The sequence below is a fragment of the Syngnathus leptorhynchus genome, chromosome 2 (genome assembly GCF_054491065.1).
Source record: "Syngnathus leptorhynchus isolate UIUO chromosome 2, UIUO_Slep, whole genome shotgun sequence".
Taxonomy (NCBI): domain Eukaryota; kingdom Metazoa; phylum Chordata; class Actinopteri; order Syngnathiformes; family Syngnathidae; genus Syngnathus; species Syngnathus leptorhynchus.
The window spans coordinates 14,977,863-15,005,414 of NC_141196.1; the positions used below are offsets into that span (position 1 = coordinate 14,977,863).

General features: G+C 43.5%; 2 protein-coding genes and 7 pseudogenes across 2 annotated transcripts in view; all 9 read left to right on the forward strand.

The window, feature by feature from the left end:
* LOC147060948 (protocadherin alpha-5-like) overlaps positions 1 to 27,552 on the forward strand; it is a 133,491-nt gene that overhangs the window by 17,630 nt on the left and 88,309 nt on the right. The window lies entirely within an intron of this gene.
* Positions 161 to 2,497, forward strand: LOC147060953 (protocadherin alpha-8 pseudogene; annotated as a pseudogene).
* LOC147060954 (protocadherin alpha-13 pseudogene) lies at positions 3,946 to 6,486 on the forward strand (annotated as a pseudogene).
* On the forward strand, positions 7,151 to 10,020 carry LOC147060955 (protocadherin alpha-8-like). Its single transcript, XM_085906473.1, has 3 exons — positions 7,151 to 7,191; positions 7,283 to 9,634; positions 10,006 to 10,020. Exons 2-3 carry the CDS (start codon positions 7,295 to 7,297, stop codon positions 10,018 to 10,020), a joined length of 2,355 nt encoding a protein of 784 aa, XP_085762599.1. The 5' UTR covers positions 7,151 to 7,191; positions 7,283 to 7,294.
* LOC147060956 (protocadherin alpha-3 pseudogene) lies at positions 10,159 to 12,975 on the forward strand (annotated as a pseudogene).
* On the forward strand, positions 13,546 to 16,190 carry LOC147060957 (protocadherin alpha-8 pseudogene; annotated as a pseudogene).
* LOC147060958 (protocadherin alpha-13 pseudogene) lies at positions 16,949 to 20,136 on the forward strand (annotated as a pseudogene).
* LOC147060959 (protocadherin alpha-6 pseudogene) lies at positions 21,436 to 23,984 on the forward strand (annotated as a pseudogene).
* On the forward strand, positions 24,639 to 27,397 carry LOC147060960 (protocadherin alpha-8 pseudogene; annotated as a pseudogene).

Here is a 27,552-nt window from a genome sequence, read left to right on the forward strand (position 1 = left end):
ATTCAATCGCTCGGGTTTGGACGGGGATCTTTCGCTGTCTGACCGAGCGTGTTCCTTTGTTTCTAACCACGGGATGCATTCAGAAAATATCCATTACTATTTATACATGGTATTTTAATTGTTTTACTCGAACGAAGATAAAGGAAGAAGACGGATAAATATGCATTGGACGCGCCCTCTGATTTTTTCCCTCCTGCTTTGTTACGGGGAGCTGGTTTCGGCCCAGCTGAAATACTCCACTCCAGAGGAGCTTAAGGTGGGATCTGTTGTTGGGAATGTTGCAAAAGATTTGGGCCTCGACGTCGGCACTTTGACGAGCAGGAGGTTTCGCATTGTGTCCGGCGCACAGGACGCGCTGTTTGAGGTAAACCCGAACAATGGGCTTCTTTTGGTGCACAAACGCCTCGATCGCGAGCTGCTGTGCGACAAGAGTGCTGTCTGTGTGATGGATCTCAAAATTGTTGTTGAGAACCCACTGGAGATCCACTATGTCTCCGTGGAAGTGACCGATGCCAACGACCACGCACCCAGCTTTGCAGAAAAGGAGAAAATCATAGAAATAGCAGAAAATACTTTATCCAGTGCACGGTTCCAATTACCAGGCGCAAGAGACCCAGATGTTGGAATCAATTCAATCCAGCGATATAAACTAAGTCAGAATGACCATTTTCAACTTGAAATTCGGGATAGGGGGGAAGATAAAATCCCCTTTTTAGTGTTACAAAGGCAGCTAGACAGGGAACAGAAAATTAACCATAGCCTCGTTTTGTCTGCTCTAGATGGAGGGACACCATTAAAATCTGGAAACATAAATGTGACCATTCGAGTGCTTGACAATAATGATAATCGACCAATTTTCTCTAAAGAGGTTTATTCTGTTGAATTGCAAGAAAATGCTGCGTTAGGTACCACTGTAATAAAAGTGCAAGCCACTGACCAGGATGAGGGAGCAAATGCGGAGGTGGAATATGAATTTGGGGAGGACATGAGTACAGAGGTGAGGCGTCTTTTCAGTCTAGATAAAAAGTCGGGTGAAATTCGTGTTGATGGGCAAATTGACTTTGAGACAAACAATGTTTTCAAGTTGGATGTGCAGGCCTCTGACAAAGGTCAGCCCCCCATGACAACAGATTGCAGAGTCATCATAAAGATTCAAGATGTCAACGATAATAAACCCGAGATCGAAGTGACATCAATTACTAGCATGGTGCCTGAAGATGCAAAACACGGGACAGTGATTGCGCTCATCAGTATCACTGATCTTGATTCCGGCCCGAATGGTAAGGTTATCTGCAGTCTGACAGAAAATGTCCCGCTTGAATTAAAGCCGTCATTCAAGGAAAATATGTATTCCTTAGTAACAAAAGACAGTTTAGACAGAGAAACAAAATCAAAATATGAGATTTCAATCACAGCCAGAGACTGTGGTGAACCCCCCCTTTCCACACTCAGAACTGTAAGCATCCAAGTCAAAGATGTAAATGATAACATCCCAGAATTCCCACAAAATCCTTTGGAGTTATATCTGACGGAAAACAACGAACCGGGCGCTTCTGTATTTTCAGTCAGTGCCTTTGATAAAGACTTGGAGGATAATGCTGCAGTGTCTTATCATATGGTCAGACAGGGCGGCCATACGGACATCACATCTTTTCTCAGCATTAACTCTGAAAATGGACACATTTCAGCTCTGAAAAGTTTTGACTTTGAGACGCTGAAAAGATTCCAGTTCCAAGTGGTGGCCACGGATGGTGGGAGTCCTCCCCTGAGCAGCAACGTGACTGTGAAGGTGTTCATTCTGGATCAGAACGACAACGCTCCAGTCATCCTGTATCCAGTCAGCTCCAACGGTTCTGCCCAAGGTGTGGAGGAAATTCCCCGCAACATCAAAGGGGGAGACTTGGTGACTAAAGTGCGAGCCTACGACGCCGACATCGGCTATAACGGCTGGTTGCTCTTTTCGCTGCAGCGAGTCAGCGACCATAGTCTGTTTTCTTTGGATCGCTACACGGGCCAGATCAGAACACTTCGATCCATGACGGAGACGGACGAGGCCGAGCACCGCCTGCTCATCCTGGTCAAAGACAATGGCAATGTGTCGCTCTCGGCGATGGCTACCGTGACCGTCAAACTCGTGGAGCCCAAAGAGGCCTTCGCGGCTTCCGACATGAAAAGTGTGGCCACGGTGGACGAGGAGGACAGTGTGACTTTTTACCTGATGGTCACTTTGGGTGCGGTCTCGCTCCTTTTTGTCATCAGCATCATCGTGCTAATCGCCATGCAGTGCTCCAAATCCACCGAGTACACTTCCAAATATCTGCAAGAAACCAATTATGATGGCACACTGTGTCACAGCATCCAGTACAGATCGGGAGACAAACGCTACATGTTAGTTGGACCCAGAATGAGTATCGGCTCCACTATAGTCCCGGGCAGCCACGCCAACACGCTGGTGCTTCCTGACAGGAGACACACTTCTGGCGAGGTAAGACAATAAACAAATTTCTTTCTTTCCACTTTTGTTTTTTATTTTATTTTTTGCTTTCCGAAATACATTTTTTTCTGCCAATACCTACCTTGATCTATTGTTTTTGCTGACCTTGCTGGTTGAACTATGGCACCTGCTCTCATTGTCATTTAATTGGTGGTCTGATATTTGACCTCACCTTTCCTCAAACAATATTATGTGAAATGCTTGGATCTCAGTTGGGTCACTTTTTGGCACTTTATTCTCTTTTGTTACACATGCATATTCCAAAGCACACCTAATCAGTCCGAGATAACAAACACTTGTAGTAGTTCAGCCGTTGGGGGCTTGGCACGGCCACTCTAGTGATAAGTCAATTTCATGAAATGCAAACGTTGTATCATTTTGACTGCACAAGGCCAATTTTTCAACAATTGCTATGTGGAATCCAAGACATATTATTTTGTAATTAAAACAGGCTTACTTTTATTTTGGGATTTTTTTAACAAACATATTGAGTGAATGTCATACCGATGCTTCTCAAACATCATCATTTGTGTGGCCTTAGAATACAAAAATCATTGTGTGCATGGAATTTGTAGTGTTTAGGATGCTGTAGTAGTTTTGTGTGCATCTGTAGAGAAATGGAAATAGGGGTCTGCAATTTGACAAGCATTTTGTCAGAGTTGTTTGGATGTCACTGGAGTTGTGGCTTTGACAGTTCACGTTCTTTTTCTTTTTTTATTTACGGATTAGAAACCCAAACTACCTGTTTAGGTTCCTGACTGCCTGCCTGTCAATTTAGTTTAGTTAATTTTTAAAGCAAGGCTCTAGCTCTCAATGTATATAACGGGGTTAATTGTGCTATAGTCTGTCTAATCTGGGGCATTATATTTTAGTTTATATGGTGTAACTTTCTTGTTTCAGATTTTTTTTTTCACCAAAATAGTGAGTTGTATATTACTGAAGTATGATTATCATTTTAGCGACACTGCATTACAAAAAAAACATTGTGTGTGCATATAATTTGATGTGTATTGACATTGCAGTGTTTGTGTGCGTGTGCAATAAACTGCCATCAATCTTGCCGTTGAGCAAAATTATATTTCTTTTTATGAGTTCTGAATCATTTCATGATTTTATGTTATTGAGAGACTTTGCCTCATTTTATGAAATGAATGTAGTTTTAGCTTTTATTCTTTTCAGAGAATGAGGCTTATTTGTCTTCTCCTCACGGCAGAAAACTGTGTGGTGTGATCAGGTAATATTTGTGGAAATAGTGAAGACGTACTAAAATCAGTTCATATTTGCTACCTCTTGGTGTCGCTATGACATCATGATACCACAAACAGCTTTGGTGCTCCTCTTGCGTGTCTTTTGTCTGGATGGCAAAGGAGGCAGAGCAGATCTAATGCTGCAGTGTGTCCGAGCGGACGTGTCTGGTCCCGTAACAGCGTTCTCTTTTGTTTTGGATAACGATGGGGAACGGTACTAACAACTGGGAAAAGGGTAGCCCCTGGTTTGGCTTTTATGTGGTTCTGCTGCTTTTGTTTGGAGAGCATGTTTGGGCTCAGATTAGGTATTCTGTTCCTGAGGAGGTTAAAGACGGAACGGTGGTGGGAAACATTGCCAAGGATCTCGGGTTGGACATCAGCAGCTTGACGGATCGACGGTTCCGCGTGGTGTCTGGATCCAAGGATGCTATTTTTGAGGTAAATCAGAACAATGGAGCTCTGTACGTGAACAAACATATTGACAGAGAGGAGCTGTGCCAGGGCGGTGCTGCTTGTCTCATGGAGCTCAAAATCCTTGTGGAAAACCCACTTGAAATCCATTACGTGTTGGTGGAAATCGCCGACGTGAACGACCATTCTCCGAGCTTCCCTGAAGCCGAGCAGACGTTCGAAATAGCAGAACACACTTTGCCAGGGAGGAGGTTTCAATTGCACACGGCCCGGGATCCAGACGCGGGCGTCAACTCCATCCGAACGTATACATTGACGCAAAATGATCAATTTGAAGTCAATATCCGGAAAAGCGATGCGGGGAAGGTTCCGTTTTTGGTGCTGAGGAAATCTCTGGACCGGGAGCAGAAGGACAAACATTGGTTGCTGGTCACAGCAGTGGATGGAGGTAAACCTCCACTTTCAGGCAATCTAAATGTGTCCATTGTTGTCCTCGACAGCAATGACAATAGACCCATTTTTAGCCAGGATATTTATGAACTTACAATAGCAGAAAATATTCAAATTGGCACAGCCATATTTCAAATGAATGCAACAGATCCGGATAAAGGAACTAATGGAGAAATTGAATACAGTTTTTCAAAAACGTTAAATAGAGACGTCTATGGCATGTTTGAACTGGATAAAGGAACTGGAGAGATTCGTGTGAAAGGAAAAATTGATTATGAAGAAAATGACATTTATGAGCTGGATGTTGATGCATCAGATAAAGGGACACCTCCGCTGACAGGTGAATGCAGAATTATAATAAAGATAAAAGATGTCAATGATAATGCTCCACAAATTGAAGTGACTTCACTGTCAAATAAAGTGCCTGAAGATTCCAAACCCGGTACAGTTATATCCCTCATCAGTGTCACAGATAAAGACTCAGGCGTGAATGGTAAAATTATTTCACAAATAACAAATAATGTACCATTTGAATTAAAGCCATCTTACAAGGAGAACACTTACTCGGTTGTCACGAAAACATTTTTGGATCGAGAGGATGTCTCACATTACGAGTTAACAATTAAAGCTATAGATTGTGGTCAGCCCCCTTTATCTGCATTTGAAACTCTAAACATTCAAGTGGCTGATGTAAATGATAATAGTCCACATTTTGAACAAACCCCACTAGAATTTTATCTTTTAGAAAACAACATTGCGGGAGCATCTGTATTCGCTGTAACTGCAACAGACAAAGACATGGATGAAAATGCTGTCATTTCATATCAAATCATGAGATATGGGAAAACAAATGACATTGCATCTTTCCTGAACATTAATTCTGAGAATGGACAAATTTCCGCTTTAAAAAGTTTTGACTTTGAGACATTGAAAAGTTTCCAGTTCCAAGTGGTGGCCACCGATGGTGGGAGTCCTCCCCTGAGCAGCAACGTGACAGTCAAGGTGTTCATTCTGGATCAGAACGACAACACTCCAGTCATCCTTTATCCGGTCAGCTCCAACGGTTCTGCCCAAGGTGTGGAGGAGATTCCCCGCAACATCAAAGCGGGAGACTTGGTGACCAAAGTCCGAGCCTACGACGCCGACATCGGCTATAACGGCTGGTTGCTCTTTTCGCTGCAGCGAGTCAGCGACCACAGTGTGTTTTCTTTGGACCGCTACACGGGCCAGATCAGAACACTCCGCTCCTTGACGGAGACGGACGAGGCCGAGCATCACCTGCTCATCCTGGTCAAAGACAACGGCAATGTCTCACTCTCGGCGACGGCTACCGTGACTGTCAAACTCGTGGAGCCCAAAGAGGCTTTTGCCGCTTCCGACGTGAAAAGTGCGGCCACGGTGGACGAGGAGGACAATGTGACTTTTTACCTTATGATCACTTTGGGCTCGGTGTCGCTCCTTTTCGTCATCAGCATCATCGTGCTGATCGCCATGCAGTGCTCCAAATCCACCGAGTACACTTCCAAATATCTGCAAGAAACCAATTATGATGGCACGCTGTGTCACAGCATCCAGTACAGATCGGGAGACAAACGCTACATGTTAGTCGGACCCAGAATGAGTATCGGCTCCACCATAGTACCGGGGAGCCACGCCAACACGCTTGTGCTTCCTGACAGGAGACACACTTCTGGCGAGGTAAGAGCATTGATGATTTGCTTTCTTTCTTGTTTGACATCTAACTGCACGTGTGACTTTTGGAGACAAGTGCTAAAGCAAAAGGAGCACACTTTTGCTGGTCTTCTGCATTCACCATTACACATCACACTTTGGGCCCATGCTGGTCATCTGTGTAAACATCACTTCCTTTCTTTTTTTACTTAAAAAAAAAAAAGAAAATAGGAACGTTTTAGCTGTGTCAAAGCAAATTTAATGACACTTCTCGTGTGTGTAGTTTGTGTTATTGTAATTTGCAACTTCGGCTCTTTAACTCAACATTATAGGGCTGACATCACTTGGTACCTTTGGTTCTATTTGTGGCTATGTTGGTCCATTAAAAGTAAAGTCTATTTTATTTCCTTGTCATGCATTGAATAATGCAAAGTTGGTAAAATGGGGTGCATTTTATTTTTATTATTATTATTTTTAATTTACTCTTGACAAGAGTTGTAATTGTTCAGACGCTGAAGTAAATGTGGAAAAGTGGAAAAACATGTTCCAAAACAATAATTTATCATTGGAAAAATAAAGCAACTTTGTTTCAAACGTCATTTAAAGATTAACCTTGATACCAACCTCACAATTTGGTCAGACAATTCCAATTATGAACTGAAGCTGTTTATCGGCCTACCACGTCTTGAGAAAATACAATACTTTGTGGATATGCGTGGTGTCTGCTGTCTCTTGCAATAACATTTGCGCTTAGTTTTGGTTGACGGCTGGAAATCATAATTTACCGGGTTGTGCCTACGAATCGGGCCATTCATATTCCCTCCCTCTTGGTGTCACTGTAATATCAGCAAAGGCGAAACGGACGCTGTACCACCCTTGGAACATCCTTTGTTTGATACACCTCAACATTTAGAATCGGTATGTGAACCGGTCGGGAGGGTCTGCCTGTGCTTTTCGCGAGACTTACATCGCAGATTTTTTTTTAAATAAGGATATCACATTTTAACAGGCTATTTCAACGATGGGGAGCGGAAAAGACTGCACGTACTGGCTGGCTTTTGTTTTGTCTCTGCATTTATATTTGGGAAAACAGGCCTGGGCCGAACTTCGTTACTCCGTTCCAGAGGAGGTGAAAGAAGGAACGGTTGTTGGAAATGTTGCAAAGGATCTTGGCTTGGAAAAATCTTCTTTAGTGGCTCGACAATTTCGTGTCGTGTCTGGATCGAAAGAGACGTTTTTCCGCGTCAGGCCGGAGAATGGTGCGTTGGAAGTCCGCAGGAAAATCGACAGAGAGGCTCTTTGTGAGGGCAGTGGTGCGTGCGTCATGGAGCTGAAAATTCTTGTTGAAAACCCGCTGGAAATGCATCACGTCGTTGTGGAAATTACTGACGTGAACGATCACTCTCCGAGCTTCTCTGACAAAGAGCAGGTATTTGAAATAGCAGAACAATCGTCTCCTGGAACACGTTTCCAGCTGCAAGCAGCGCGTGATCCAGATGCTGGAACGAACTCTGTGCGCACATACACTTTAACGGCGACTGAACATTTTGAACTGGATGTAAGCCAAAATGACGAGGAGAAAATACCCTTTTTAGTCTTGAAAAGACCATTAGACCGAGAACAGAATAAGAAGCATGTGCTGTTGGTTACCGCTGTCGATGGAGGGAAGCCACCAAAAGCAAGCATACTTAATGTGACAATTATTGTTCTTGATAGTAATGATAACCGCCCAACTTTTAGTCAAGATACTTATACTGTGGAAATAAAAGAGAATATTCCCGTTGGTGTAAGTATTGCAAAGGTAAATGCCACAGATCCCGATGAAGGGACAAATGGTGACATAGAATACAGCCTGGGCAAAACATTAAACAAGGCTCATGACATTTTTGAACTTGATAAGCTAAGCGGACTCATTAAGTTGAAAGGTCCTGTTGATTTTGAGGACTCTGAGATTTATAAACTTGATATTCATGCATCTGATAAAGGGCAGCCTCCTTTAACTGGGAGGTGTCGAGTCATTGTTAAAATTAAAGATGTCAATGATAACCGTCCTGAAATAGAAGTCACATCCCTGTCAAATAAAGTGTCTGAAGACTCCAAACCCGGTACAGTCATATCTCTGATTAGTGTGACGGATAAAGACTCAGGTGTGAACGGTAAAATTATTTCACAAATTAGCAATGATGTCCCATTTGAATTAAAACCTTCCTACAAAGAAAACATTTACTCAGTTGTCACCAAGGAATATTTAGATAGAGAGCAAGTGTCATTCTACAAAATAACCATCACATCTACAGACTGTGGTGACCCTCCATTGTCGACCTTACAAACTTTGAATATTCAAATATCAGATGTGAATGACAATAGGCCACACTTCCCTAAGTCTCCACTTAACTTTTACCTCTCGGAAAATAATCTTGCCGGCCAATCAATATTTTCTGTTAGCGCAACAGATAATGATGAGAATGAAAATGCAGCTATTTCTTACAGTATTGTTAGAGAAGGGATTGAAAATGATGTCACATCTTTTCTAAACATCAATTCAGAGAATGGGCAAATCTCTGCATTAAAAAGTTTTGACTTTGAGACACTGAAAAGTTTCCACTTCCACGTGGTGGCCAGGGATGGTGGGAGTCCTCCTCTCAGCAACAACGTGACAGTCAAGGTGTTCATCCTGGATCAGAATGACAATGCTCCAGTCATCCTGTATCCGGTCAGCTCCAACGGTTCTGCTCAAGGTGTGGAAGAGATTCCCCGCAACATCAAAGGGGGAGACTTGGTGACCAAAGTCAGAGCCTACGACGCCGACATCGGCTATAACGGCTGGTTGCTCTTTTCGCTGCAGCGAGTCAGCGACCACAGTCTGTTTTCTTTGGACCGCTACACGGGCCAGATCAGAACACTTCGCTCCTTGACGGAGACGGACGAGGCCGAGCATCGCCTGCTTGTCCTGGTCAAAGACAACGGCAACGTGTCGCTCTCTGCGACGGCTACGGTGACCGTCAAACTTGTGGAACCCAAAGAGGCTTTTGCGGCTTCCGATGTGAAAAGTGCGGCCACAGTGGACGAGGAGGACAGTGTGACTTTTTACCTGATGGTCACTTTGGGTGCGGTGTCACTCCTTTTTGTCATCAGCATCATCGTGCTGATCGCCATGCAGTGCTCCAAATCCACAGAGTACACTTCCAAATATCTGCAAGAAACCAATTATGATGGCACGCTGTGTCACAGCATCCAGTACAGATCGGGAGACAAACGCTACATGTTAGTCGGACCCCGAATGAGTATCGGCTCCACCATAGTCCCGGGAAGCCATGCCAACACGCTGGTGCTCCCTGACAGGAGAAACACTTCTGGTGAGGTAAGCAATATTGCTCATGCGTGTACAGTTTTGCACTTCACCATTGATGGCTATGCGATACATTCACATTGTAGATGAATGTGTTTTTTCTGTATCTGACATATGCGTGGATGGATGCATTGGAAATCTCTGTAAATTAATCTCCCAGGACTCCATATCTCATATCTCCCTCCCCCCATTGTAAACAATGTAGCCATGAGCTTTTTTTTAAAATGTTTTCTGGATGCCCAAAAGTATTGCTTTATACAAAGAAGGGATTCAACACAAAATGGGGATTTGACCGTGCTGCTCTCCATGGTGCTGAAATCTCAACTTGCATAGATACGTTTCACTTGCCCATTGCTTCTTGCTATTTCTTTCTGAATTTTCAGTCGCTTGATGAATGAAGTCACATGATACAGGGCATGATCATTTATGATGCAAACACTTATAGTGTCCTGTAGATGTCGCTTTGACACCAATAACGGCATGAGGAAACCAGGCCGTCCTGGTGGCTTTGTCTACAATTGGGAGAGAGCATTCATTTGTTCCGGCGTTCTGAGCAGTGCGGTTTGGTTCCGTCATCATAAAACACACAGCGGTGGGGCTGTACAATTTTAGTTGTCTTATATTTAGCTCTCATCGTTCTTGAATAACAATGAAAGGAAAACGAGGATGTAAAACGAGGAGCTTTTTACTGTGTTTTTTTCTACATTCGACTCTGCTGCTGTTTTTCGGGGAGCGGGCTTTGGCAGAGCTACGCTACTCTATTCCAGAGGAAATGGCGACTGGAACTGTTGTGGGCAATGTTGCAAAAGATCTCGGATTGGACAGAAGCTCACTGAGTGACAGGCATTTCAGGGTGGTGTCAGGAGCCACGGACGCATATTTTGAGGTAAACCCAGACAATGGTGACCTGCAGGTCCGACGCAAAATTGACCGGGAGGAGCTTTGTCAGGGGAGCGGCGCCTGCTCAATTGAACTCAAGGTCCTGGTTGAGAATCCTCTCGAGGTGCATTATGTAGTGGTAGAAATAACCGATGTAAACGACCACAGTCCTATTTTTTCTCAAAAGAAACAGATTTTTGAAATAGCTGAACATTCGTCTCCAGGAACACGATTCCAGCTGCATGCAGCCCGAGATCCAGATGCTGGAATTAATTCTGTGCGCACATACACGCTAACGTCTAATGAACATTTTGAACTTGACATTGTTCAGAGTGATGATGAAAAAATACCGTTTTTGGTCCTGAAACGGGCATTAGACAGAGAACAGAAAAATAAGCACTTCCTATTTGTTACTGCAGTAGATGGGGGCAAACCTACTAAGTCAGGCACGCTTAATGTTTCCATTATTGTGCTTGACAATAATGATAATCGACCCATGTTTAGTCAAGACACTTACAATGTTGAAATATATGAAAACGTGCCAAGTGGTACAATTGTTGCACGAGTCAATGCGACAGATCCAGATGAAGGTGCAAACGGTGAAATAGAATACAGCCTCAGCAAGACTTTGGCAAGCAAAGTGTCTGATATTTTTGAAATGGATCGTTTGGTTGGCCAAATTAAGTTGAAAGGCCCTGTGAACTACGAGGAATCAGAGGTTTATAAAATAGAAATTGAAGCCTCTGACAAAGGAACACCTCCACTGACAAGCAGGTGTCGTGTGGTTGTAAAAATAAAAGATGTCAATGATAATCCCCCTATAATAGAAGTGACATCATTTTCAAATAAAGTATCAGAGGATTCAAAGCCTGGTACAGTTATTTCCCTCATTAGCGTCATGGATAAAGACTCTGGTGTGAATGGCAAAATCATTTTGCACATCACCAACAATGTGCCGTTTGAATTGAAACCTTCCTATAAGGAGAACACCTATTCAGTTGTCACCAAGGGATTGTTGGATCGTGAGGAGGTTTCTCATTATGAAATAACAATTAAAGCTACAGATTGTGGAGATCCCCCTCTTTCTAGTTTTAGAACATTTGACATAGAGTTATCTGATGTGAATGACAACAGTCCACGTTTTGAACAAAGCCTGTTAAATTTTTACCTGATAGAAAACAACATTGCTGGAGCATCAGTATTCTCGTTAAGGTCAACTGATAATGATGTGGATGAAAATGCAGTTATTCAATACAAAATAGCTCGAGCTGAGAAGGATAAGCCAGTATCATCCTTTATGAATATAAATTCTGAAAATGGAGACATCACAGCTTTGAAAAGTTTTGACTTTGAGACATTGAAAAGTTTCCAGTTCGAAGTGGTGGCCACCGATGGTGGAAGTCCTCCCCTGAGCAGCAACGTGACAGTCAAGGTGTTCATTCTGGATCAGAACGACAACGCTCCAGTCATCCTGTATCCGGTCAGCTCCAACGGATCTGCCCAAGGTGTGGAGGAGATTCCCCGTAACATCAAAGGGGGAGACTTGGTGACCAAAGTGCGAGCCTACGACGCCGACATTGGCTATAACGGCTGGTTGCTCTTTTCGCTGCAGCGAGTCAGCGACCACAGTCTGTTTTCTTTGGACCGCTACACGGGCCAGATCAGAACACTTCGCTCCTTGACGGAGACGGACGAGGCCGAGCATCGGCTGGTCGTCCTGGTCAAAGACAATGGCAACGTGTCACTCTCGGCGACGGCTACGGTGACCGTCAAACTCGTGGAATCCAAAGAGGCTTTTGCGGCTTCCGACGTGAAAAGTGCGGCCACGGTGGACGAGGAGGACAACGTGACTTTTTACCTGATGATCACTTTGGGCTCGGTGTCGCTCCTTTTTGTCATCAGCATCATCGTGCTGATCGCCATGCAGTGCTCCAAATCCACCGAGTACACTTCCAAATATCTGCAAGAAACCAATTATGATGGCACGCTGTGTCACAGCATCCAGTACAGATCGGGAGAAAAACGCTACATGTTAGTTGGACCTCGAATGAGTATCGGCTCCACCATAGTACCAGGGAGCCACGCCAACACGCTGGTGCTCCCTGACAGGAGACACACTTCTGGTGAGGTAAGATAGATATAATTTTTTACCTGCTGATTGTTTACAATAAGCGATGTCATTCTCCAGAGTATTTTAAAAATGCTGAATACCAAGTGAACTTGGTAAGAATTTTGAGATTTGTATATTGTCATAAAAAGGAGTTTGCATATTGGACTTACATTTTGTTTCAGTCTGCTGGTCTTTATTTATACATTTATTGCTCTTATAAATTCCATGCTGACATGGGATTTGATTGATGAATTTGATCCTTAAAGCGAGGAGGAAATAAGCTATATGAAGTTTGCTTCTATTTTAGTTCCCAGTAATCAGGCTTCCCAACAGGTCCCACTATCATGGGCTCAGGCACAACTAAGCGATTTGTATTTTTGGCCAATTTTGTACCAAAAAAAACCTGCACTTCTATAGATGAGTAATTCGACTTACAGTATCTGTATTCAACACCAAAACAGCAAAATATCAGTTTCTCATGTTTTTAAATGTGAAAAAATCCACATTGAACTCATTTTTACACTTTGTGATCAGTCAATTGTGGCAAAACATAATGCGACCCACAGCTGTAGGCCTACGTGCGGTATTTATTTCTTTTTAAGAATAATCAAACTTTTATTTGTTGTTGGTTAAATGATCCAATAATTTTAAGTGGTGTATTTACGGACTAAACATTAATTTAAGTATCCAATGTGATGCTGAATCAGACGGCCAAATGTTGCCTTCTTCTTTTAGCGAGATTGCGCAAGTATTTATTGATTGATTGATTCATTCATTCATTCTTATGTTCGTTCGAAATCTTGTTTAATTTCCGATATTTGGCGGCTGTGTGTTTAGATGACTCTTGAAATTTATTGATCCCACTTTCTGGAGGCGATCACTTGGTGTCAGTATGCGAGCACAAATGTGCGCCGTGAGAATCTCTTTGTCAGAAATGATCCTCCCCTTTGTCGGGTGGGTTTTTACACAATAGTGCTTGGCGCATTCTGGGCGCACACGGTGGCTATAGTCAGTGCTGTATGAGGACTTCAAAAATATTGTTCGAATATATTCCGATTTGGCAAATGAATATTTTTGACCACACGGTTACCATTGCTTCACCATGATGAAATATAAAGGACGTGGCTTAACTGGAAGACAAAGGCGACTGTTTGCTTTTTTTGCTTCCTTTATTTTGTCGTGGAGTAGAGGTTGCGCACAGATCAGATATTCCATCGCGGAAGAGGTGAAAGAAGGAAGTGTTGTGGGGAACATCGCAAAAGATTTGGGGCTCGACAAAGCCACGCTGAAAGAGAGAGGATACCGCATCGTGGAGGGCTCATCAGAGCCGTTTTTTAGCGTCAACAATGGAGACGGGCTGCTGTATGTTGACCGAGTCATCGACAGGGAGAAGGTGTGCGAGCGGAGCAGCGTGTGTGTGATCCAACTCAAAACATTGTTGGAAAACCCACTCGAAATCCACTACGTGAGCGTAGAGGTGCTGGACATTAACGACCACTCTCCGAGCTTTTCCGTGAACGCGTCACGTTTGGAAATTTCAGAGTCTGCTTTGCCTGGATTGCGCCTCCAGTTGCAAGCTGCACACGACCCCGACGTCGGGCCTTTTTCCATCCAGGAGTATAAACTCAGTGCTAATGACCATTTTCGTTTGGAAGTGAAAGAACGAGGAAAAGATGGTAAAATACCCATTTTAGTGCTGTTCAAGTCGCTCGACAGAGAAACAAAGAGCAAACACAAATTGCTCCTGTCAGCCGTTGACGGAGGAAAACCGAGTAGATCCGGAACTGCTGAAATATGGGTGCATGTTTTGGATGTTAATGATAATATGCCTGTTTTCACTGAAGAAAATTATTCTGTGCTTCTTCATGAAAATGCTCCAATTGGCACAACTGTTATACAAGTGAATGCCACTGATTTAGATGAGGGCAGTAACAGTGAAATTATCTATACATTAAGTAATAATGTAAATAGTAGAATACGTGAATTGTTCCGTGTAGATCTCCATTCAGGTGTAATTACTGTACAAGGTCGGATTGATTCTGAATTAGAGGAGAGCTATGAAATTGACATACAGGCTTCAGATAAGGGATCTGCTCCTTTTCAGACCGAAAAAAGTGTCGTTGTAAAAATAATTGATTTGAATGACAACACTCCACAGATAGAGGTGACATCATTTTCCAGAGCAATAGCAGAAGATTCAAGACCAGGAACCACAGTAGCATTAATTAGTGTTCTTGATAAAGACTCTGGTCTGAATGGAAAAGTCATTTGCTCACTCAGTAAAAACGTTCCCTTTATATTGTCACCTTCAACTCAAGATAACATGTATTCTATAGTTACAAAATCGGCATTGGATAGAGAACAGCAATCCACATATGATTTTACAGTAGTTGCAAGGGATGGAGGTGTGCCGTCTTTGTCCTCTGACAAAAGCATAACTATTGTTGTGTCAGATGTGAATGACAACAGTCCAGAGTTTTCCTCGCGTCCTTACACATTTTATGTTACTGAAAACAATCCTCCAGGTCAATCAGTGTTTTCCGTGAGCGCATTTGACCATGACGAAGGTGATAATGCCCTCATTTCATATCATATTTTAAGAGAGGGAAGAGAAAAGGAACACGTTTACTTGCACAGTCTGAATATCAATTCAGAAAATGGACAAATTTCAGCACTGAAAAGTTTTGACTTTGAGACACTGAAAAGTTTCCAGTTCCAAGTGGTGGCCACCGATGGTGGGAGTCCTCCCCTGAGCACCAACGTGACAGTGAAGGTGTTCATTCTGGATCAGAACGACAACGCTCCAGTCATCCTGTATCCACTCAGCTCCAATGGTTCTGCCCAAGGTGTGGAGGAGATTCCCCGCAACATCAAAGGGGGAGACTTGGTGACCAAAGTCAGAGCCTACGACGCCGACATCGGCTATAACGGCTGGTTGCTCTTTTCGCTGCAGCGAGTCAGCGACCACAGTCTGTTTTCTTTGGACCGCTACACGGGCCAGATCAGAACGCTTCGCTCCTTGACTGAAACGGACGAGGCCGAGCATCGCCTGCTCGTCCTGGTCAAAGATAACGGCAACGTGTCTCTCTCGGCGACGGCTACTGTGACTGTCAAACTCGTGGAGCCCAAAGAGGCTTTTGCGGCTTCCGACGTGAAAAGTGTGGCCACGGTGGACGAGGAGGACAGTGTGACTTTTTACCTGATGATCACTTTGGGCGCGGTGTCACTCCTTTTTATCATCTGTATCATCGTGCTGATCGCCATGCAGTGCTCCAAATCCACCGAGTACACTTCCAAATATCTGCAAGAAACCAATTATGATGGCACGCTATGTCACAGCATCCAGTACAGATCGGGAGACAAACGCTACATGTTAGTCGGACCTAGAATGAGTATCGGCTCCACCATAGTACCAGGCAGCCACGCCAACACGCTGGTGCTCCCTGACAGGAGACACACCTCTGGCGAGGTAAGACAGTTTTTCTAAGAATTGTAGTCTCCTGCAACATTTACTGCTGTGGTTTAGTTCATCTGTTGAGTAGTTTTAGTTTAGATTGGTTCAACACAGTGATTGTCATAAGTGTTGTTTGGGACCAACCGTTGTTTGGGACTTGACCTTTCTATCTTTCTTTCTATCTTTTTTCTATCTTTTTACTTTTGTTTTATTACATTTGATAAAGCTTGTCTTTTGTTAATAGGAATGTAAAATGGATAGCAGCGAAAGCAAGAAACCAATACTCGGAACATCACTGCTAATAGGCTCATTGACCATGCCATGATCTAAACTTACCTGGAAGTATGTTATTCCCCAACACAAAGTCTCACACATTATTTTTAAGATAGTTATAGTATCTAAATGTTGAGCAAATTGTGTTATTGTTGTAGTTTGAAGTATGCTTAAAAAACGCGAGGCAGTAAGACATTTTGCTGCTGCATTTTGCTTCTCATTTTACAGAGGTAAATGATTGGGATGGCTAGGTACTGGACATACATTATACCATCTATAATGAAGTAGATCTAACATTATTGGGTCACCACATTCCAAGAATGCAGAGAATACAAAGATGAGGGAACAAAAAGTGGTTTCTGTCGATCAAGCCCACTTCCACTGCAGTGTCGCTGTCCATGGTGCTGGAAACATCTCGTTTTATATCCACAGATTTTATGCGGTACAAATAAGAGAACATCTCATATTGGCATGAGTTTACAGTGCAATAATTAAGTATTGTGCAATTCAGTATTGTTAATTGCATCACACCTGTTATGCTTTTGGTTTCGTATATTTTCACTTAAAATGATGCAGTGTCGCATGTTTGTGTGCTGACGAGGATCACGAGTGGATCAGAATATTTGACGTACATATTTGTTGGATTTATTATAAATAATAAAATGTGGTTTCTACGCCTGGTGTGCTATGCTGTGATGGCAAGTGGTTTGTCTTCTGTCTATATCTCGTGCATAGCCTGCAGGATTGTGGATATTCGTGGAATAGGGACTGATCATAAATTCTTCAAGGAGGGACATGAATGAATGAATGAATGAATGAATGAATGAATGAATGAGTGGTTATTTTTGTATGCTATCAAAAGGACATTAATTTTCCTTCAACAAAATACAACATATCTCTCGCTGGCTTGGTATTCCATCCGATTGCTAGTTAATCCACATTTTTTGGTCATAGTTTGATAACAGTGTATTTTTTATTTACATTTGTGGAGCTCAATACTCCAAACGTTTGTTAGCATTTGCAAGAGCTTGGTGTTTTCGGAGGTAAATTAAATGTGTTTCCCACACATTCACTAGGAGGCAGTATGTTACCATATAAGGCATTTGACGTTGATACGCGCAAATTGAGTCCGCCCATTCACTATTCAGTTTGGTGGTTATACAGGATTCAGCTGACACGTTTGGACTAACCCACGGAGATCATTTTACAATTGTTAATATCCCTGCATTCCTTTTCATTTTAAAAACGAAAGAAGGGCCCTGATGATGCCATTATTTTTTCGGGCTGTAATGAGGAAAATATTCTAGAAAAACGGGGACATTTTGGACATGTTTGGATTTCTAATTTGGCCGCACAACATGGAACAAAGAGGACGGGAGCGTCGGCCTTTGCTCGGAGTCTTGGCGCTGTTTTTATTCGTCCATACTGCTTCCGCACAACTCCGATATTCCATATCCGAGGAGCTCAATGAGGGGACTTTTGTTGGGAATGTTGCGAAGGATTTAGGAATAGAGCTGGCTTCAATAAAGCAGAGGGGATTCCGCATTATGTCCAGCTCGAGTGAACGCCTTTTTAAGGTAAATGAGAACGACGGAGCCCTTTATGCAAACCGTAAAATTGATCGTGAGGAGGTTTGTAAGGAGAGCAGTGCGTGCCTGATTAATATTAAAACCGTACTTGACAACCCAATGGAGGTGCATTATATCACAGTGGAAATAATAGATATAAACGACCACTCCCCCACGTTCCCGGAGAAGACAAAACGACTGGAAATAAGCGAGTCCGCTCTACCGGGTGCTAAATATCAGCTGCAAAATGCATATGACCCGGACGGCGGGGTAAACTCCGTGCAACAGTACAAAATCAGCCAAAATGATCACTTCCGCTTGGAGGTAAAAGATCGAGGGCGAGACGGCAAAACGCCAATTTTGCAGTTGCAGAGGCAGCTTGACAGAGAGAGCAAACGCAACCATAAACTGGTGCTGACAGCCATTGATGGGGGTACACCCCCCAAAACAGGCTCGGTTGAAATCCTCATTGATGTTCTGGACGTGAATGACAACATGCCGGTGTTCACTAAAGAGACTTATTCTGTAACGCTGCAAGAGAACGCTCCCTTGGGTACGACTGTCATTCAAGTTAATGCTACAGACTCTGATTTCGGCTCCAACGGGGAGGTTGTTTATTCGTTCGGAAGTGACGTCAAAGATAAAATTAGGCAATTATTTGACATTGAGCCTGACACTGGGGAGATTATTGTGAAGGGTAATGTTGATTTTGAGGAGCAAGACAGCTATGATATTGACATCCAGGCATCAGATAAAGGAAGTATTCCATTCAAAACAGATAAAAGTGTCATTATTAAAATTATTGACGTGAATGATAATCGTCCAGAGATAGAAGTGACGTCTTTGTCTCGTGCAGTTTCTGAGGACTCTCGACCCGGGACAACTGTAGCTCTAATCAGTGTTACAGATTTAGACTCCGGCCTTAACGGCAAAATAATAAGTCATGTTTCGGAAGAGTCTCCTTTTATGTTGACTGCATCGATGCAGGATAACATGTATGCTGTTGTTACTAAATCCCAGCTTGACAGGGAACAAAAACAGGAATATGAGATAACAATAACTGCTAAAGACTCGGGTCAACCACCTCTAACCTCCGAGCAGATTATCAGTGTTTTTGTTTCAGACACTAATGATAACAGCCCGGAATTTTTATTGAGTCCTTACACTTTCTACATTAGTGAAAATAACAAACCAGGGGATTCAGTATTTTCTGTAAAAGCGTTTGATCGTGACGAAGGGGAAAACGCCCTAATTTCTTATCACATTCTGAGAAACATAGCAAAGGAAAATGGGCACACATCATTTCTGAATATCAATTCGGAAACGGGAGAAATTCTGGCACTAAAAAGTTTTGACTTTGAGACGCTGAAAAGCTTCCAGTTCCAAGTGGTGGCCACGGATAGTGGAAATCCTCCCCTGAGCAGCAACGTGACAGTGAAGGTGTTCATTCTGGATCAGAACGACAATGCTCCAGTCATCCTGTATCCGGTCAGCTCCAACGGTTCTGCCCAAGGTGTGGAGGAGATTCCCCGCAACATCAAAGGGGGAGACTTGGTGACCAAAGTGCGAGCCTACGACGCCGACATCGGCTATAACGGCTGGTTGCTCTATTCGCTGCAGCGAGTCAGCGACCACAGTCTGTTTTCTTTGGACCGCTACACGGGCCAGGTCAGAACACTTCGCTCCCTGACGGAGACGGACGAGGCCGAGCATCGCCTGCTCATCCTGGTCAAAGACAATGGCAACGTGTCGCTCTCGGCGACGGCTACCGTGACCATCAAACTCGTGGAGCCCAAAGAGGCCTTTGCGGCTTCCGACGTGAAAAGTGTGGCCACGGTGGACGAGGAGGACAATGTGACTTTTTACCTCATGATTACTTTGGGGTCGGTGTCGCTCCTTTTTGTCATCAGCATCATCGTGCTGATCGCCATGCAGTGCTCCAAATCCACTGAGTACACTTCCAAATATCTGCAAGAAACCAATTATGATGGCACGCTGTGTCATAGTATCCAGTACAGATCGGGAGACAAACGCTACATGTTAGTTGGACCCCGAATGAGTATCGGCTCCACCATAGTACCGGGCAGCCACGCCAACACGCTGGTGCTCCCTGACAGGAGAAACACTTCCGGGGAGGTAAGAATCATTAACATATTACATTTTATTATGACTATGAGAGAATATGCCACGTTGAAACGCAAAAGTTGGTTGATTGAATTGTGACCCAAATAACATTTTCTGACATTGCGTGCGGTGGCTGGGTAGTGCACTGGTTAGCGCATCACAATTCAGAGGTTGCGAGTTCGATTTCACCTCCGGCCCGTTCGGTATGGACTTTGCATGTTCTCCTCGGCCGGGCCTCCGTGGCTTTTCTGGTTTCCTTTTACATCCCAAAAACATGCTTGATAAACTGATTGATCACTCCAAATTGCCCATAAGTGCGAGTGTGTGTGCGCGAATCTTTGTCTCTGTGTGCCATGCGATTGGCTGGCAACCGCTTCAGGGTGTCCCCCGCCTACCGCCCGATGACTGCTGGGAAAGGCTCCAGCCTGCCCGTGACCGTCAGTGATATTTTGATCCTGATTAGCGTGTTCAAGTTGTTGTTGAGTTCAAAGGACGTAAGTAGGGCATGTTAAACGCTCAGAGGGAGTGGTGCTATCCGTGGTGCTGAAGCCATACCAGTGCTGAAGTCCTGCTTGTGCTTAGTAATTTTGCATTTGTTTACAGAGAATACTACTGTCTTGACTTGTGTGAGTCTTTTATTTACAGTGTAGTAGTTGCTTCACATGTTCACTATTGTGTATACTTAACATTGAAATGAGCTGTAATACTTTTGATATAAACTTAAGGGACAAATCATTAGGTTTATTTTCTTGCTAACGGGATCCAGCAGAATAGATGTCAAAACCACATATCATAAGGCAAGGGAAGGAATTAAAAAAAAAAAAAAAAAAAACTCTAGTCTTGATTTTGAATGATTCGCTGGTTGAATTTGTAAGATTTGTCTCAGTATTTTGTATAATGCCATTTTAAATCAGCTCTCTGCCATATGTTTTTCATGCATTATGAATACAATAGTGATAAATCAGATAAATATTGTCATGTGAAACCAAGAATACATGAAAATAGGATGGGGAAGGAACTGCCATTTTTTTATTTTGAAGTCACGTGTGTACACTGCAGAATGTTTTGCTTCGTTGTTGCGAATCAGAACTTTGCTGCATCTTTCAAAATCTCGTTTGGCCTCCTCTTCTGTTCTGCAGTGTGGTATTGAGTCGCCAGGTGTCAGTGTGAGGACACGTACGTATTTGTTGATCACGTGACTTCACGTAGGAAACTGCTGTTCTGCCCACCACCTCTTGGTAACATTCGCGCTGGCTGATCTCTGTGTCTGGCTATTCAGTGTCACTTGTCTCGCTGTCCTTATTTCTCAGCCAGTTGGCTTCGTGGAAGAAGACTTTGATGCACTAAATATTTGTTAGTTTACTTACCCAAGGACAACTGATTTTCTTAGAATGGACCTGCAGTGATGTTTTTTCGCATCAGCATGGAACAAAGGGGCGCGCAGGATTGGGTGAGCCGCTGTTTTCTCTGGTGCGCGGCTGCGGTGCTTTTGTGCAGCGTGACTTCGGCGCAATTAAGATACTCCATCTCCGAGGAGGTCGATGGAGGAACTGTGGTTGGAAATGTTGCAAAAGACCTCGGATTGGATAGAAATACGCTGAAAGAGCGCAAGTATCGGATTGTTTCAAGTACTGCGGAGCCTCTTTTTCATGTGAGTCAAACCGACGGCGTCCTTTATGTCAGCAAGAAGATCGACAGGGAAAAGGAGTGCCCGCAAAGCAGTACGTGTTTGATCAACTTAAAAACCGTGCTCGAAAACCCACTTGAGGTCCACTATGTTGGAGTGGAGGTGCTGGATGTAAACGACCATTCTCCCAGTTTTCCTGAGGAAGAAACAAAACTAGATATTTATGAATCGGTGTTGCCAGGAGCAAGGTTTCAGATGAAAGCTTCTCAGGATGGAGACAGTGGTCAGTTTTCTGTTCAGCATTATAAACTCAGTGAGAATAATTATTTTGGTTTAGAAGTTAAAGATCGAGGGAAAGATGGAAAAATCCCCATATTGGTGGTTAAAAAAACATTAGATAGGGAGACAACTGGGTACCTAACGCTAGTGTTAATGGCAATGGATGGGGGAAAACCTCCTAAAACAGGTGAAATGAATGTTTTCATTAATGTGTTAGATGTTAATGATAATGCACCCGTTTTCTCTAAAGATGTTTATTCTGTAATGCTCAATGAAAATGCCCCAATAGGAACAACTGTCATACAAGTGAATGCAACTGATTTAGATGAAGGATCAAATGGAGAAGTAATTTATTCTTTCAGCAATAGTATGAGTCAAAATATTATGGATTTATTTGATATCACACAAATGGGTGAAATAGTTGTGAAAGGTCCTATAGACTATGAGGAGAATGACATGTTTCAAATTGAAATCCAAGCATCAGATAAAGGTTTTGTCCCGCTGACGACAGAAAAAAGCATCATCATCAAAGTACTTGACATCAATGACAATGCACCTGAGATTGAAGTGACGTCATTTTCCAGTTCTATCCCTGAAGATTCCAGGCCTGGGACTACAGTTGCTCTAATAAGTGTGACTGACTTGGATTCTGGCCATAATGGGAAAGTTCTTTGCTCCATAAATGAGGATGTTCTTTTTACTTTGTCGCCGTCATTACAAGACAAAATGTTTTCTTTAGTGACCAAATCACCTCTAGACAGGGAGAAAAGGTCCCACTATGATATAACCGTAGTTGCAAGAGATGCCGGTCAACCTGCACTCTCGTCTCAAAAGACAATCAGTGTTTTCATTTCAGATGTGAACGATAACAGTCCCGAGTTTTCATCCAGTCCTTACACTTTCTATGTCACCGAGGGCAACGATGCAGGTGCCGCCATCTTTTCCGTCAAAGCCTTTGATCAAGATGACAATGAAAATGCTGTCATTTCATATCACATTCTTAGAAATGACAACACACTGTCTTCATTTCTAAGTATGAATAGTGAAAATGGACAGATCTCAGCCTTAAAAAGTTTTGACTTTGAGACGCTGAAAAGTTTCCAGTTCCAAGTGGTGGCCAGGGATGGTGGGAGTCCTCCACTGAGCAGCAACGTGACAGTCAAGGTGTTCATTCTGGATCAGAACGACAACGCTCCAGTCATCCTGTATCCACTCAGCTCCAATGGTTCTGCCCAAGGTGTGGAGGAGATTCCCCGCAACATCAAAGGGGGAGACTTGGTGACCAAAGTCCGAGCCTACGATGCTGACATCGGCTATAACGGCTGGTTACTCTTTTCGCTGCAGCAAGTCAGCGACCACAGTCTGTTTTCTTTGGACCGCTACACAGGCCAGATCAGAACACTTCGCTCCTTGACGGAGACAGACGAGGTTGAGCATCGCCTGGTCGTCCTGGTCAAAGACAACGGCAACGTGTCGCTCTCGGCGACGGCTACCGTGACCGTCAAACTCGTAGAACCCAAAGAGGCTTTTTCAGCTTCCGACGTAAAAAGTGCGGCCACGGTGGACGAGGAGGATAATGTGACTTTTTACCTTATGATCACTTTGGGCTCAGTCTCACTCCTTTTCGTCATCAGCATCATCGTGCTGATTGCCATGCAGTGCTCCAAATCCACTGAGTACACTTCCAAATATCTGCAAGAAACCAATTATGATGGCACGCTATGCCACAGCATCCAGTACAGATCGGGAGACAAACGCTACATGTTAGTTGGACCCCGAATGAGTATCGGCTCCACCATAGTACCGGGCAGCCATGCCAACACGCTGGTGCTCCCTGACAGGAGACATACTTCTGGCGAGGTAAGGTTTTTTTCACTTGCAGTGTTTTTCATGGCATTGCTTAATTGCTTGTTGGATTGCTATAAATCCACTTGGTCATGCTCTTCATAGAGTTATGGATGCGTGTTGGTAAAATTAACATGAGACAGTAGCATGAATGCAAATGTGTTTCCTCAATTATTTGACTCCCTATTTGCATATAGTGCTGATTGAGCACTGCTGAACTCTATTATGTACATATATCTTTTGTTGTTAACAGAGATGTTGAATCTCTAGATGGAAGAATGTGGAGGATATAACTTGTTTGAATACTTGCTGCCTAATGAGAAATGGTTCAAAGGTTTACATTTACGTTGTTCGTAAATGAAAATGTGTTTTTCTTTTTGCGGATTTACACAAAAAGAACAGACTAGCGTTTCCCCTCAACTACAGTATTTCCTTGTTGGCCTCTTATATTGCATGCGTGGGTACATAAGTGTTTTGCTGCTAACACCCGATTAGGAAAATTTGAATGCGGTTTCATTTGCTGTCTTATAGTTTCAAAGAATAACATGAAAGTGTGTGAATTTGTCAAAGGATTTTGTCTCCCTCTGTCTGTTTGTGTAGTTTCCAAATTGACTCGTTCATTTTGAGCGGAAGTGCTGTGTGTACTCCTGCAGAAAACAGCGCATTTAAATCATTTACAGCTTTTTGCTTGAGACGCGTTGTTCATGATTGTATGATAGTATGTTACGTTTATTCGACAGTAGGGGTCAGCCTAGCCCAATACAATTGAGCGTCTTGCACTACTTTACGTCACGGTCCCTTTTCAGAGCCGAGCACCTCGTTTGTGTTATTTCTCAAATGGTTCTTGGGCGGTGCAGTGTCAAAATTAGCGATTGCAATTTTTATTCTCAAGCCTGGGACTGGAACTGCTTCATTATTTTTTGTGGTTTATTTAGAAAAAGCACACACTTGTCTTTTGTTGGACATAGCAAATCAGAAGGATTATAATTTGTCATCTGCACGGTATGGAACAAAGACGATGCGGAGGTAGGAGGGAGCGACGCTGGTGGCTGTGTTTGGTCCTTATTCTGTGCAATGGAGCATGTGCACAGCTCAGATATTCCATATCAGAGGAGGTTCAAGAGGGAACTGTGGTCGGGAACATAGCGAAGGATTTGGGGCTGGATAAGGGCGCGCTTAAAGGACGAGGATACCGCATCGTGGCCGGCACAGCTGAGCCCTTTGTGGAGGTGAACCAGGACGATGGCATCTTATATGTCGCGAGGAGGATAGACAGAGAGGAGGCGTGTGAACGCATCAGCCCTTGTGTGATCAACCTGAAAACAGTGCTTGAAAATCCACTAGAGGTGCACTATGTTGCCGTGGAAATATTAGACATCAATGACCACTCGCCTGTTTTTCTAGAAAAAGGAAAAAAGCTTGAAATATCAGAGTCAGCTATGCCAGGGGCTCGTTTCCAACTCCAAGCGGCGCGAGACCCCGATGTGGGCCAGTTTTCCATTCAGCAATATAAACTCAGTCAAAATGAATATTTTCGCGTTGAGGTAAAAGACAGAGGCGAGGACCGTAAAGTGCCATTTTTAGTCCTGCTCAAGCAGTTGGACAGAGAGACAACAGGGAGACAACGTCTGCGTTTGACAGCAGTAGACGGGGGGAAGCCTCCCAAGTCAGGCTCCATAGAATTAACTGTAGATGTCCTCGATGTGAATGATAACTCTCCTGTGTTTGACAAGGAGGTTTATTCTGCCTCCCTGAATGAAAACGTACCAGTTGGCACTATTGTGATTCAAGTAAATGCGACAGATACGGACCAAGGCGCGAATGGTGAAGTAGTCTATTCATTTGGTAAGGAGGTGGATTTAAAAGTGATGGAGTATTTCAGTATTGACTCAAACACTGGTGAAATTAAAGTGATAGGTAACCTTGATTTTGAAGCAAGTAAAAGCTATGAAATTGACATACAGGCATCTGATAAGGGACAAGCTCCACTTAGAACAGATAAGAGTGTCTTGATAACTGTCACTGATGTTAATGATAATGCGCCCGAAATAGAGGTAACGTCTTTTTCTAATTCCATAAAGGAGGATGCAAAGATAGGAACCACTGTAGCTCTGATTAGTGTCAGTGACTTAGACTCTGGAATAAATGGAAAAGTGCTGTGTGCCATCAAACAAGATGTTCCTTTTACTTTATCGCCATCTTTACAAGAAAACATGTACTCTGTAGTCACAAAATCCCAACTGGATCGGGAGCATGTTTCTCAATATGAGGTCACCATCACTGCAAAGGACACAAATGAGCCAGTGTTCTCAACCGAAAAGACCATAACTGTTGTCGTGTCAGATGTAAATGACAACAGTCCAGAATTTTCATCCAGCCCTTATACATTTTATATTACTGAAAACAACACACCTGGAGCCTCTGTGTTTTCAGTGAAAGCTTCAGATAAGGATGAAGCTGACAATGCTCTCATTTCTTATCATATTGTAAGAGAAGGAAGTGCAGACACTAAATTGTTCTCATTTCTGAACATCAACCCAGAAACTGGGGAAGTAATGGCACTGAAAAGTTTTGACTTTGAGACATTGAAAAGTTTCCAGTTCCAAGTGGTGGCCAGGGATAGTGGAAGTCCTCCACTGAGCAGCAACGTGACAGTCAAGGTGTTCATTCTGGATCAGAACGACAACACTCCAGTCATCCTGTATCCACTCAGCTCCAATGGTTCTGCCCAAGGTGTGGAGGAGATTCCCCGCAACATCAAAGGGGGAGACTTGGTGACCAAAGTCAGAGCCTACGACGCCGACATTGGCTATAACGGCTGGTTGCTCTTTTCGCTGCAGCGAGTCAGCGATCACAGTCTGTTTTCTTTGGACCGCTACACGGGCCAGATCAGAACACTTCGCTCCTTGACGGAGACGGACGAGGCCGAGCACCACTTGCTCATCCTGGTCAAAGACAATGGCAACGTATCGCTCTCGGCGACGGCTACGGTGACCGTCAAACTCGTGGAGCCCAAAGAGGCGTTTGCGGCTTCCGACGTGAAAAGTGCGGCCACGGTGGATGAGGAGGACAATGTGACTTTTTACCTGATGATCACTTTGGGCTCGGTGTCGCTCCTTTTTGTCATCAGCATCATCGTGCTGATCGCAATGCAGTGCTCCAAATCCACTGAGTACACTTCCAAATATCTGCAAGAAACCAATTATGATGGCACGCTGTGTCACAGCATCCAGTACAGATCGGGAGACAAACGCTACATGTTAGTTGGACCCCGAATGAGTATCGGCTCCACCATAGTACCGGGCAGCCACGCCAACACTCTGGTGCTCCCTGACAGGAGACACACTTCTGGCGAGGTAAGGCTCATTCACATACTACATTTTATTACAAATGTGAGAATAGATCCCACATTTAAATGCAAGTTGCTGTATTGAATTGTAACTAATTTGGCACATTTTGACACTGCCAAAGTTGTGACTTTCTGATCCTGGTGATCATGTTTGAGTTTTGATGGAAGTATAGATAGCTTTTGTTTAACTGGGCTGTTTCCCTTAAATTGTCTGAGAGTTGGGTGCTATCCGTGGTGCTGAGGTTATGCCAGTGGTCAGTGATTCTATTTGTGTGATAAGAGCAATACTACAGACTTGGTCTGCAACTCAGTTATCTACATTGTAGTTTGTTGATATGATCACTCTTGTCCAGAAGACTTGCTTTCCATAAAAAATGGTTCCTACCATTTCAAATTGATAACCTTAAAACTCACATAAACAT

What these genes read in the sequence shown, in the direction of transcription:
- LOC147060955 (XM_085906473.1), top strand. Translation starts at nt 7,295, where the DNA reads ATGGGGAGCGGAAAAGACTGCACGTACTGGCTGGCTTTTGTTTTGTCT.